The following is a 14,173-nucleotide window of genomic DNA, read 5'->3' as shown; positions in this document are numbered from 1 at the left end:
TCTGGGTCACAGATCCCTGCTCAACCTGCTAAACCCCCTGCTAAGAGGTCTCGCCCCAGCATCCAGTGCAAGGCACAGTCATTGACCTCTATGACTTGGACACCGACCATGAAGACCTCTCTATTCAAGAGGCAGCAGACCCTTATTACAGGGATGATGAAGACCCTGAGGTCGACCCCGAGGCAAATATGTATCCCATGGACTCACCTGTGGATCAGGATCCCCCTGTCATGGACTCACCCATTGACAGCCAACCCCTACTAATTGAAGTGCCCATCAAGGCGGCAGAGCATTTTCAGATAGAAACTCAGGAAGTACAACAAGATAAGGATTTTGTAGAAGAAATCCTAGGAGATGAGAAGGCTGTTACAGTTTATCCCTCTCCTCAAGTCCAGTCAGTGAAAAATCCAGCCATTGCTGGAGACCCCTAATCTTACACAGGTAGTAAACCCCTGCATAGAGAAACTGTTTAGACCTGCCCCTTATGAACTGCTGTATATCAGAGGGCAACTGAAGCCCGATTCATTAGTTGCCACTACGACAAGGAAGAGGGCTGATACTCCCCTAGCGTCCTCTGAGGCCCTGCCTGACAAGGAAAGCAAGAGACTTTACATGATGGGCAGAAAGGTAGCCTCCTCCGTGGCATTCCAGACTAGGATTGCTAACAATTCTACCCTGTTGGCCAGTTACAACTGCCTCAAATGGGAGGAGTTCTCGGCCTTACTGTCTTCGGCCCCTGAACTACTTAAGTCTCAGCTTGCACAGTTGGCCGCATAAGGCAGAGCAGTGTCAAGCTGCTTATTAAAAACAAATCTTGACGCCGCAGACAACGCAGGCAGGATAATAGCAGAAGGGACTATTATCAAGCATCACACTTTGTTGCGCCATTCAGGTTTTAAACCAGAGATGCAAGCAACCCTTATCAACATGCCCGTTGAGCCCAATGTTATCTTTGGCAAGGCTATCGAGGATGCCTTAAAGACTGCCAAAGAAGAATACAATACTCTAGTCATTGGGCCAACTGACCAATAAACCTACTGGCCAGAGTGGTAACGGGAATTTTCGTTGCTCACAAGGCCAAAATTCACAGAGGGGTTCCATATCCATCTTCACCCACGCATGGGAGGCAATCACCACAAACAGATGGGTGCTGCCACTGTAACAGGTGGGTATTGTATAGAGCTTATCGAGCAACCTCGGAACCACCCGCCACGACAAAAGACCCATTCCAAGGAACACCAGCGTATCCTCTTCAAGGAAGTCTTGTGCTTCTTCTAAAGGACGCCATCCAAGTCATCCCGGCCAACCAGGTTCCGCATGACTACGCTACACAAGGTAATCCCTCCACTAAAAAGGGGGTTATTACATGGCAACACTGGATATGAAAGATGCCTATTTTCAAGATGGTGAACCAGCCCTACCAATTCAAAGTGCTACCCTTCGGAATAGCACCTGCTCCAAGGGTATTCGCGAAGGTGCTGACTGTGGTGGCAGCACACCTGTGCAGGGAGGCAATCCCAGTGTACCTTTACCTGGATGACTGGCTGATTACAGGGGAGTCCCCCCTAATTTGCAGGCAAAACATTCAGAGAACTATCAACCTACTCTTCCAATTGGGCTTTTCCATCAACAAGAAAAAAATCAAGCCTAGTGCCAAACACAACCAAACAGTTCCTAGGAGCTGTCATAGCTACACAAGAGGGGTTGGTCTTTCCATCAGAGGAAAGAGTCCAAAATATGTTACTGCAAATACCACATTATCAGTCCGGCCGCCAGATAAGGGTGCGCAAAGCGATACGTTTTAGTCATAATGGCATCATGTATTTACCTGGATCCTCACGCGCGACTGCGACCCATGCAAGAGTGGTTGGCGAAACAGTGGTCTCAAGCGAGTGGTCAGTGGGACGATCTAGTGGTCGTTTCGCCAACACTAGTACAACATTTTCCCTGGAGGACAAGAGAAAATCTGCTGAAGGGGAAACCCTTCTATGATCCGGAAGTACAAGCGATTGTCACGACGGACGCCTCCCTCGCTGGGTGGAGGGGCTCACTACCTTCACCACACAGCTCAGGGTCTGTGGTCTCACGCGGCAGCACAGAACCACATCAATCTGGTAGAACTACTGGCTGTATTCAAAAAAGCCCTTCAGGCGTTCGAATCTCACCTAGCGAACCAATCTGTGCAAATCCGAACAGCACTACAGCGATGTTTTACACCAACAAATAGGAGGGCACACGTTCTCCAAATCTGTCCAGGCTTGCGCAACAAATTTGGAAATGGGCACTGAAACGGAAAATATTCCTATTGTCACAGCACGTACCAGGGGAACTCAACTCTCTGGCAGACTCATTGAGCAGAGATCCCCTGCCAGAAGAACACAAGTGGCAACTACACAGAGGAGTAGTAGACCAAGACTTGTTCGCTACAAGCGAAAACAGACAATGCCAAGACGTCGCGTCCAGGTTCCCCCAGCCAGGCTCCAAGGGGAACGTCCTATGGATGAACTGGTCAGGGAAATTTGCTTGCGCACCCCCCCCAAACTCCCCCCCCCCTCCCAATACCTCGAATGAGGAAGGTGGTGAACAAGTACACAAGGAACAGGTGACACCCATCCTAGTTGCTGCTATGTGGGCAAGACCACCCTGGTATCCACATCTGCGCAAACTGGTGATGTGTGATCCCATCAAACTACTGTGCCCGTACAATCTGCTCACTCAGCACGGGGGACTAACAGTGCACCCTCAACCTCACTCGGGGATCTTGGCAGCATGGCTCCTGAGGTCATAGAGTTTGGACATCTTAATCTGCCACAAAGATGTATGGATATCTTAAAAGAATCAAGAAAGCCTAACGCTAGTCACTGTTATTTTGACAAGTGGAGGAGATTTGTAATTTGGTGCCAGTCTAAACACATTAACCCCATGGAAAGTACTCCTTCCCACATTCTAGTTTATATGCTCCACTTGCTAGATGCAGGATTACTATTCAACTCCTTACAGGTCCACCTGGCGGCTTTGTCAGCCTATGCCACTTCCCACAATAAGGTCTCATGGTGGAAGGTACGTGTCATCAAAGCATTCATGGAGGGAGTGAAGAGACTCCACCCTCCAATATCGAACCCGCCGGCAGTGTGGGATCTCAATGTTGTACTCGCTAAGCTCGTGGGACCCCCTTTCGAGCCGATGCATAAGTCTAGTCTCAAACACCTGACTTATAAGATTGCCTTCTTAGTGGCCATCACTTCCATAAGAATAGTTAATGAAATACAGGCAATTGTCAGTGCAGGATCCTTTCTTTGTTGTACACAGTCAAACTGGTTTTACATACTCACACTAGGTTCTCCCCTAAATTCATCTCTAAATTTCACGTAAATCTGTCTATTGAGCTACCGGCTTTCTTCCAGGAACCCACCAACTCAGCTGCGGTAAAACTCCACACACTAGTTGTGAGGAGAGCAGTCCTCTACTATGTAGACAAGACCATACCACTAAGAAAAACAGATCAACCGTTTGTCTCCATGGCGCCAGGCAGAGAAGGTGACCACATTTAAAAGAATGCCATCTCTAGGTGGATAGTCTGATGTATACAATTGTGCTATTCCCCATCAGACAAGACGCTGCCTTTTATGCCCAGAGCTCACTCCACAAGGAGCACAGGAGCCACTATGGTTTTCATTGCAAATGTCCCTCTAGATAGCATTTGCAAAGCAGCTACATGGAGTTCAATGCACACTTTCACTCAGCACTACTGCATTGACACTCATTCCAAGACAGATAAACAAGTGGGACAAGCGGTTCTAAGACATCTGTTCGCCGATGATCCTTCTCATCCCACCACCTTCTTCTAACACTGCTCGTGATACATTACTCAACGTAATCGTATTTCTGATGCTTGTATCTGCTTAGATTCACATGCGGCCACCCTTCCTTCCACTTGGAGAGAAGGCGCATGGATGTTTGAGCTTGTCTGATATGGATCTGCTTGGATACAACTGTACTGGCACTACACCTCATGCGCTCTCATATCAAAAAAATAACAATATGAGGGTCCTCGATGCGTGAGGGATCATGGGGTACAGTGGACATCACACTAGGGATAGTATTACTGGCACGCCCTGTCAACGTCCTTTTTCGAGTTTCGAAAACTGTAATACTCTGCAGCTTCCACTAGATGTCGGCCTATGCACAGCATGTGAATCTAAGCTGATACAAGCATCAGAAATACGATTAAGGTGAGTAATGTATGCCATATATAGCTAATGGCTGGTTAGTTTTGTGAAGTATACAGTGGGCACACGGCTGAAGGTTGTTTTCCTTGAATTTCTAAGGTTTCGTTATGCCATCGACTTTTTCTGCACCACTGGCCTTTGGCCATGCCCACTGTATATTTTACAACCCATCGCTCAAAAGTACATCGATCAGACAGATTTTTTAACCTGTTTTTCCAGTGTTATGTATATAAGATGGCAGGCTTTGAGATGTTCATTTTAAAACACTACGAGGCCACTAGCCATGGCCTTTGACTGTGCCCACACTATATTTTAAATCACTTGCAACCCATCACTCAGACGTTCAGCAATCAGACTGATTTAGCCTAAGTAGAAAGTGCGCTAGACAAAATAGCATTGGACTTTAAAAAAAGAAAAAGTAATGCACACCAGAAAAGTAACCCAAGAGAGCAAATGTTCCAATAAATATGCTGACGAAGTATAAAAGAGGCTCACCTCAACCAAGCAATCTGTAGTGAAATATTCCCTGGAAAACAAAATTCCAATATGAGACAAGTGCGTGTGGTCTTGTGGTTAAATGTCTGTAGTGGGAACATGACAACCCATATAAAATCCTGGTAGCCAAATACTTGAGCAAGCTTGCCAACTTCAAGTAACCAAGGGGTTACGCCCACCCTCTGAAAAAGCTACGCTGTCCACCCACATGTGCCATTTACTCATGCCCTAAAGTGCAGCCACAATCAGGGGAAAATAGCTGCACCAGTGTCAGGATAGCAACCTCTCTTGCCACATCCTGGCCAAATACTCATGACTTACTTGCCATCTCATTTCTCATCCTCCCTCATGTCTGGCTTTCAACAATACTTTACTTTTGTAAAGATAACTTGGAAAGTAAACATACCATAGTGCCACTCACATATATAAAACCTTACAGAACTGTTAGGCAAAAAAGTGTACACTTGTGGCATTATTACCCACCAGGGACATCATTTCTCCAAAATGCCAAGTGTCGCGGAAATGACATCACAATGCCACGCCCCCAAGAGTGACATCACAGGAAGTGGCTTCACATAGCACTGTTTCTAAGTACACTACGAACAATATGGTCACGATAACCCTGTAAATTGATGTACATTTCATACAAGAATGGATCACCATATGTATCGTTAATATCAGTGCGTATTGATTCATATTACGAAATCACTGTGAATGCAAGCAGATGTCCATGGCCTAACGATAATGTTTTAATATATAGCATTTAAGCACAAGCACTTCATGTAGAACTACTATACATACAATATGACACAACCTGTGTTGGTACTCATTTATCAACCGAAGCAGGATGAAAGGCTGAGTTGAACCAGAGTCCAGTCACTTAACCCACAGGGACAAGTAAAAATCAGGTTAGGGTGCTTCTGAAATTGCTTGCTATGAAAGCAATCTGCAGAAAATATTGAGATACAATACGCTGCCCTTGACTATGATGCAAGTGGTAAAACTAATGGTGGGGCACAAACACCTGCCCTAAAACCTCTTCACTGTCTGCAAGTGGAAGCCAGCACCACTCTGCATGTAACCCAGTTCCCCAGCGGCAATGGAAGGAATCTTACATTCCTAATAGAGTGAGTGGACCATCCACCTACCATGGCACAGGCAGCCAGGGTCAACACCACACTGCATCCATCCCCTGGTCTACACAGCCTGCTCCTTTCCGTCGGTTTAGGGGGCAAGAGAAGAGGGTGTGAAGAAACAAGCTCTGGAACTCCACTGGCAAGGGCGGGTGAGCTCCGCCCTACCCGTCTTAGCCTGGGCCAAGCCCAGTCAAGCTGTAAGCGATAAAGACTCGCCCAATGCAGGTATCGGTGCCGATTCACTGCTTGTGCCTCGTGCCTGCAGGACACTGTTTCATGGCTCCACAGAAGACAAGACAAAAGTTGCGTGGAAGTGAAAAGCACTTGCATTTGCAGTAACTTTGAAACAAAACATGTGAATATCAAAGATCCAGGGACAAAAACAGCACATTTGACTCTTGCTAAATGGAAACCACTAAAATCTTATCGCCACCTGGACACGAGCAGAGGGACGTCTTTGCTATACACTGAAGCCTGCAGATGTGAAAGGGATATTTGTGCCTGTCGGGAGTGACAAATTACAGGTTTGGGGAGAGAAGGTGCCTGAGGAAATACTGCGAAGCTGCCCAGCACTTCTAGAATTCCTACACAATCCCCCCTGCTGCCTTGCTTCCTAAACGAAGGGGAAAGCACAAGGCAGAGAATAATGTTCACTTATTAGGCAGGATAATAGTACAAGAGCACAAGACTCCCTAACCCACACTACCATGACATAAATGCCACAACAACTCGCCCCTTCACTTTTAGCTCTGATTAAAAGCCGTGGCCAGGAGGCATTCACCTTTACAACCAGACACGTGTTTCCCAATAGGATACCTTTTTGGGTCCGGGAGAAAAAAAATGGATGAGGAGGCTATATTAAAATATCTCCTCACATAAGAAAAGAAAACCAGAGCAATCAGAATTTATCCGCCAGAAAGAAGCAGTATGTTTTCTTGGCACAAAGACAGCCTGCTGTTCTAAATCAGCAGCCGAGAAGAGAAAGATATTGCTTGTAAGGAAACGCCCCAAAGACTGCATCTTGGTTGGGCAGAAATTCTATGACTGGGGTTGCAAAGGAGTGAGGCCGAAAATTAAATGGCAGGCGTAGCAAAGGGTGGTAAAAGCTGGCCTCTTTAATCTTCCGCTTAGCAATCTCACAACAGATAGAGCACAAATCAAGCACTTTCTCCGCACTGAGGTAACATGACGCGTGCCTCGCATGCTGGAAGAGCAGAGACGGTACCGGTTCGGTGCATAAACTCGGCTCGCGCACGTGTGGTTTAACATGGACCGCAATGAGGTGCTGACATTTAGCGCATTGACTTATAACAAACCCCGGAGGTGTGGTTTTATTTTCAGACAGTATATAGCCGTGTACTGGGGATTTCTCACGATCTATACACTCATTCTCCTTTCGGCCCTGGTCTTTACATATTTGGTGTTATACTGCCTCTGGGCCCAGCACCTTCCTCATTTAAAAGAGGGCTTCTGATATAGGGCTTTAGAGTAACTATTAATGGGGAAATGAGTTGCTAGAAAGAAGTTCAAGGCAATGCATGCTGGGTACATTGTAAGTATAGGTATAGTAGTAAAGGCATTGCTTTTTTAAAATAAATATTATTTATGTTGCTACTTACCAGACACAGCCTGAGGATGGTGGCACTCAGCAGCGCAGACCAGCCTTCAAGCTCTGCTGCCAGCTGCAGTTGCCAAAAGCCGGGCAATGTTCCCTGTCCCGGTGCGGGTGCCCTGCTTACAGAACATGCAGGAAACAGCAGAGGCGAGGTCGGACAAAGTTCATGGTTGCGAGGCAACCATGACCACGAGTGCCAGCCTCCAGACCTAGTGGAGCCGCGCCCGCCCCCAGGTAGGCATCATGGAGCTTGCCTTGCAAGTTGCTGTGCGTGGGAATCAGCCTGCAAGTGCCTTGCCTCATAATTCTTTTTTAAATAATCAGAGGTCGAAGGCACTGGCAGGCTGATTTGCGCGCACGGCAACTTGCAAGGCAACACTCCATGACCTCTGTAACCATTTTGCAACTTCTGATTATTTTAAAAAGAATTATGCAGCAAGGCCTTAATCGGAGGTTGCAAAAAGATTAGAGGTCGCAAGGGAATTGCCAGAGGTCACTGTTGTGACCAATGGCGACCCCCAAATGACGTCTGTGTTCCCCACCATCTTGACTAGGAGACTACAAATACCATATTGCAATTCTCCATGTACTAGCAGCTCCTTACCCAGAAATAGCTTCTCTTTTCACGTGGGCCTCGTGGCAGCTTGACTTTTAGAGTGCAATACTTGTAAGGACAAGGACTGACAGTAGCACGATTTTATTTTAAAAATAATGTGGATGCTGTGTGTATTCTTAGTGCGTTATGATATAGTTAAAGCTAAGAAAACACATGGCATCCGGGACTCTGGACTGTCTCCCATCCGCGCAGTAATTGGGACAGACCCTGCTTGGCTGCAAAGCAGGGCAAGAGCTGGCCCCCTCAGACCATGTTGCTCTAAATGGCCTTGTAACTTGTGCTAATTTATTAGGCAACATGGCCTCAGCGGACCAGCTGCTTCGTTGCTTTGAAGCTAAGCAGGGTCAGTCCCGGTTACTGCATGAATGGTAGTCCTGCATGCCTATCGTGCCAATGGCAAGTGATTTTATTTTTTTCTCACCCCCGACCTCACTGTAGCTGTAAAAACAATTTCTCGATAGCCACGGGTACAGGAAAACAGCCCAAAAGATGGCAGGTGATTTTTTTTATAAACACGCCGGTTTCTTGTCAATTTACCCAAGATATAGCTATCTATTTTGGAGAAGGAGGGCACCCCCTTAATCAAATATTTAAAAAACAACTAGATTAAATAATCCCAAGCCACAAAAATGATGCCAGTCAATGCTTTGTGTCCAAGTTGTTTCGCACCTGGTCCAGATCTGTCCAGTGGTTGGGCTGTGGGGTGGAGCAAAACATTGATCTTTTCTGTCTATGGGAAAATGAGTGGGGAATAGGCTGCACATTTCTTTTTGCATTGTTTGTTAACTTTTTATTTTTTTACAAATCATACTTAAAAAGTGCAGGGGGGCGGGTTAGAGGTGATGGGGAGCTTGCAATACCTAGATGTCTTCACAATTTAGACCAAATTTGTTGCATGAATCAAGTTATTAACCATTCATTTTTTGTGTTTCCAATGGGAGTCCGACTCACCTTAACTATAGGGCGTGATATAGTGCATTTATTTGGCATGCCATTTTGTGTCAATCAATGTGGTATTTTAAAACTGTTTTCTCACCTAGGTGAGAATGAGATGCCAGTGATACAGGAACCAGATGCCAGTGGTGATAAGCTGGACAACAAACAAGCAGAGAGCATAACCAATCTCAACAGAAAAGTGGATATTGCTTTGTTGATGCAAGAAAGACTTAAAAATGTTCCTTCATCCTCGTCTGCACCATTTTACAACAAAGGTGTTTTGCTACCCGAGAGGCCAGAGGTAATATTAGTCAGGCCCATATAAAGGGCTTTCAAGCTGCATGCTTGTAAATGTTTGTCTAGAAGTGTAATACAGTTTTATAACTCAATTCTATTTTACATCTTTTGTGAATAATGCTGGTGAATACAAGTGTTGCTGTTCTGTTCCTCATGGGAAGTAATTGGTAGCACTATTTACTTGAAAATGCATTTTGGTCCTACCCATGTCTGCTGACTGCTTTATAGTAACTTCCTTGACATGTGAATTGTTGATGATAATAACAAAACATGTATTTCAGCCGCTACATAATGCTGCTACCTGCCAAGTAGTTTGAGAGAAGCTGACATATGCATTCCACCAGAGTGGAGTTACTGATTAGAGACATAGGCACTTTTATGGGATATTTGCCTATGTCGTTTTAGCAGATGTTTGGTATCTATTGTGAATGTATGAATGGGTGAATGCCCGTTTGTATTATCGATTGTGCCGAATTGGTTTTTGTAACCCAGTTCCTTAAATGCTCGTAATAACTTTATAGTTCGACACAATCTAAGCAAAGATTCAAAATAACTTCATTCTTAAAATATCAATATTTTCTACTGTGGCGGGTCGGCAAGAGTCTGAAGCACTTTGACATGTTTAATGATGGTTTAATCAAATCATAGAAAAAAGGCCCGTCTTTCCCTACTGCTAAAGGGAGTTTTCCCTGCCTAACTAAAATAAAGGTGCTAGTCTGTCATCGCGAAGTCCAAAGCAAATGCCCTCAGTCCAAACCTATCTCTCCCTGACCCTATCACTAATATGAAGAACTCCAAATCGGCCAAAAGAATGTCTCTCTTCTCCTGGTAAATTTTCGTATAATGGTCTTTTTTTTTTTCTTCAAATTTTCTTTTACCCTCTCTAGAGTAAGAGTTGAGGAGTTCTTGCAGCTACTGTCAAATAGTCCTAGGTAATGTATTCTCTTTAAAAGAATGCTTATTGCGGTTTTATATGAGACACTTTATCACACTCTTCCCCTTGATTTTGTGTGTCTCGCTGTCTGGAGTTCCTGCCCTTTCTTGGTTTTCTAAGACTTTATCCAAATTAGGAATCCCTCTCTTCTGGATTATTGTTCTTAATATTCAAGTCATTTGACAGTCTCGGTTTACAACATGTAATGCACTTGATTATGAAGGGTTCTCTTCCCTTCTCAACCCTGAGCTCCTGGTGCTTTTTCCCTTCTTCCCAGGGTATTTGTTTCCACTTTCCAAACTTTATTTGCCAGTTTCTTCAATGGTTTCTCATATCCCAATTCTACTGGTTTATAGTTTGCATTTCACCTTCATGGTCTTTACGGGTTTCTCTCCTCACATCATGCTGCCCCACCAGCCTCCTGCTTCTCTTGTTCGCCCTGGTTCCTTTGCTTCTGTAGCGGAATGTTGCGGGGCTCAGCACTCACTCGGGCAATCGACCTTGAATTCTTGAATCTCATTCTCAGACCTTGCTGGCGTCCTGTTCTCGGCCTCGCTGCAAGATGTTGCCATCTACAGGTGCGGACAGTTGAGAGCTGTTGGCGCTCCTTGCTGCTGTAGTCTCGGCGCAGTTAGACATATTGTCCACAGTACGACCATGGTCAAGCCACTACTTTGGACGGGTCTTCTCTGCACATTTGTTCAATGGAATCTAGACTTGGTATTTTTCACCTTTCCTCAAGTCGCGGGCTCCGCTGCTTAGTTCTGCTCTGCCTCTACAAAGCATGATTAGGTCAGACGACTTCCCCTGTGCACTGTGCTTTACTCGTCCCTGTTATATGCACATCTTTTCTTAGAGATATCATCTTTTCATTTGTATGTTTTTAAAGATTTTATTGATTTATTCAAACAAAAAACAATACAAACCACACACGCAGTACGTGCATCAACAATACAAATGTTCATCGATTTGTTCTGGTCACTCCTTCCCCCATCCCATCTGGGAACCCACCCACCCAGCAAGCAAGCCCAAGCTGTAGTTACAACCATCGTGACCCCCTTTTCCTCCAGTTTCTGTGCCACTTCACCCCAAAAGCGCTCAATTACTGGGCATGCCCAGAACATGTGCACCATGCCAGCCTTCTCCATCGCATTTGGGACATGCTTGTCTCCCAGCATCCTTGAACCTGGATATCCTTTCTGGTGTCATGTATGCTCTATGCATAATATACAGCTGTATCTGTTTCAGTCTCGCATTCCTTGACGCCTTCTTGTGGTATCCCAAAGCACGTTCCCACATCCCATCCACTAGCGGGGCACCCACTTCCGCTTCCCAGTCTAGTCTCAATTGTGTTAACTCCTTCCCGACCTTGGACATCATCATCTCATACAGTCTGGAGATCTCATGCCCCTCTTCCTCCAATACCGTTTCGGGCCATGTTCTCCTAATTCTGTGGACCATCCTGTGATATGTAATATACTGGCCTGTGTGTAACCCCGTCTCCTCCCTCAGCACTTCAAAGTCTGTGGTCGTCCCCTCCCGCCAAATATCCCCCATAGTCACCACCCCAACCGCCTCCCAATTATTCCGAAGTGTCATCCTCAGCTGCTTATCTCCCCCGGCCAGCGTGACTAGTGGTACGGGTTTTCCATCATCTGGCACGCTCGGCGCCACATCTCCCACCCGAGCATCACCTTGAGGCGCCCTTCCATTTCTGTCTTGGGCAGCCAGATCAATTCTTTCTGATAAAATGGGGCACAATCGTGTCCAAACAACCTGGATTCGGGGGTCAGTTCATCTGAGAGCCATTTAGCTTTATATTGCAATTGGCTCGCTACATAAAAGACCTCATAATTGGGCAGTTTTATTCCCCCTTTTTCATAAAAGTTCTGCAGCTTCCATAATGCCACTCTGTTCCGGGTACCATGTCAAAGGAAATCCCTACACATGCTATTCAGTTTGGTGAAAAATGTCTTGGGTATCATATATGGAATATTTCCGAAATGGTGCAGGAGCCTGGGTAGGACCACCATTTTAAGCATTGCCCCTCATCCCATCATTGCTAGGGGCAACTTCTCCCAGAATTTCATACATTTCTCGATCCTCTTGATGGCTATCTTGGTATTTTGTCTATGCTCCTCTTCCACCGTGTGGTACACGCCTATCCCAAGATACCTAAATGTGCCAACCGCCCATGGTGTTTGTAGCACCGATAATCTTCCTACAGGGATTCCCTTATAACTACCCAGCGGGAAGATACTAGATTTTTGAGGTTTCACCGCTATGCCAGACAGCTCCGCATATTTATCCATCACTTCTAGTATGTACTGGAGATTTTCCTCCGGATACCTCAAGTACAGCAGCAAGTCATCGGCATGGAACGAGATCAGATGTCGTTCTCCACCCACCTCGATACCTATGGTGTCATATTGTTGCCTAAGGTATATAGCTAAGGGCTCTAAGGCTAGAATATAGAGCATTGGGGACCATGGGCACCCTTGTATCTTTTCGTTTGTATGGTTGGTTTGATTCAACAATGTCTGAATGCAAATGGGACAATCCATCATTCTTCATAGAAGGCAATACCATATATGCGGACAGGATGTTTGGTCTAGGGAGTTCGTCGTGGGAACCAGAGTCCTTGTCCCATAAGGGGCTGTCACTCCTAGTGACAAAAAGGAACATGAACAAATAATTCTGTATCCTTTGTGAGGAATCTGATAAAACTATCACTGTTTCTCTGTGGTCCATCCCTCATGCAGCCAGGGGGAGAGAGATGCTTCCTGATCTGGGTCCTTGGAGCGGCTGTTTGTGGGAGGATGTGGGAGGTAACCTTCAGGAGCATAGGGTGGCATTGTCCCATAAAACATGTTATCCTTTTTCTTTGAGACTTTCCCCTCCTTCCTCTGCCTTTATGATATACTGTGACAGATGCCCAAACCTTCATTAAATAAAGTATCCAGTACAGTCACAAAGAAGAGGACTGCAAGGAATCAGAGTGAGAACCAAAACACGCAGTCTAGTGGTAAAGCAAATCGGATTGGGCCAAGGCATTTCACCTTCTTGAGGTGCGAGTTTTAAGATTACCACAGCTGAGAGAAGAACAGAGAAACCTGGCAGTGGCTGGAAATTCGGTGAGCCGTGTGGGTGTTATCGGCTAAAGCAACCGGTACAAAGAAGTTGAAGGCAGACTGAATACGGAATCCCAGAAGCTCCACTGTCGTGTTGAGAAGCAGGACAGCAAAGGGGGAGCAAAGGTGGGTGAAAGAAGCCAGAGAAGGGAGCCAAGACCATAGCGCTGCAGGGACCTGTCAAGCCACAAGAGCCGCTGAGCTCCTCCTCAAAACTTGGAGTGCCAGAAGATGTTGCACAAATGGTGAGCCCAGTATGGAAGAGATGGGATGCGGGGAGAAGTGCTTCAGAAACCGAAAAGAACCTGGGAAGCAATATACCCTTTTGCCCCACGGCAAACTGCATAAATCACAAATAAGGAGAGAAATGGAAATATAACCTATGAACACTTTTATGAAAGAAAGGGAGAAAACCTATCCCTTTGCATTGAGTGTGATAAAGAAGACTTATTAACATTGAGGAAGACCCAAACAGGAAAGTAGGGTCCAAGATGCTAGTGAAACTGCACAGAAAGGAAAAGCCATACCCCTTTTGCGGAAATAGCCAAGTGTGAAACTAAAGTTGCAAGTGTTCTTAAGAGAAGGTCTGGCAGGATGCTATACCAGGTGGATAAAATAGCAGGAAAAGCAAATACAAGAGACTATCAAGTTTGGATGGGTGTGCAGAGCCCTTATGAGAAAAGCCCTCGGAAGGAAGTATATCTTGCAAAGTAAAAGTGTAAGAAAGATGCATATATGTGAAAGCCCTAGCCGGAGATTATACCAGGCAGTTGCAAGTGTGTGC

General features: G+C 45.6%; 1 protein-coding gene across 9 annotated transcripts in view; it reads left to right on the top strand.

Annotated features, from left to right (window-relative positions):
* KIAA0753 (KIAA0753 ortholog) overlaps positions 1-14,173 on the top strand; it is a 1,822,630-nt gene that overhangs the window by 872,960 nt on the left and 935,497 nt on the right. For all 9 annotated transcript variants that reach the window (XM_069615058.1, XM_069615057.1, XM_069615051.1 and 6 more), the window contains one exon: positions 9,132-9,328. In XM_069615058.1, coding sequence (XP_069471159.1) covers positions 9,132-9,328 — 197 coding nt within the window. The remainder of the gene's footprint in view (positions 1-9,131; positions 9,329-14,173) is intronic.

This window comes from Ambystoma mexicanum, chromosome 9, assembly GCF_040938575.1.
Source record: "Ambystoma mexicanum isolate Mex_15411 chromosome 9, UKY_AmexF1_1, whole genome shotgun sequence".
Classification (NCBI taxonomy): domain Eukaryota; kingdom Metazoa; phylum Chordata; class Amphibia; order Caudata; family Ambystomatidae; genus Ambystoma; species Ambystoma mexicanum.
This window is presented reverse-complemented; position numbering and strand designations above follow the sequence as displayed.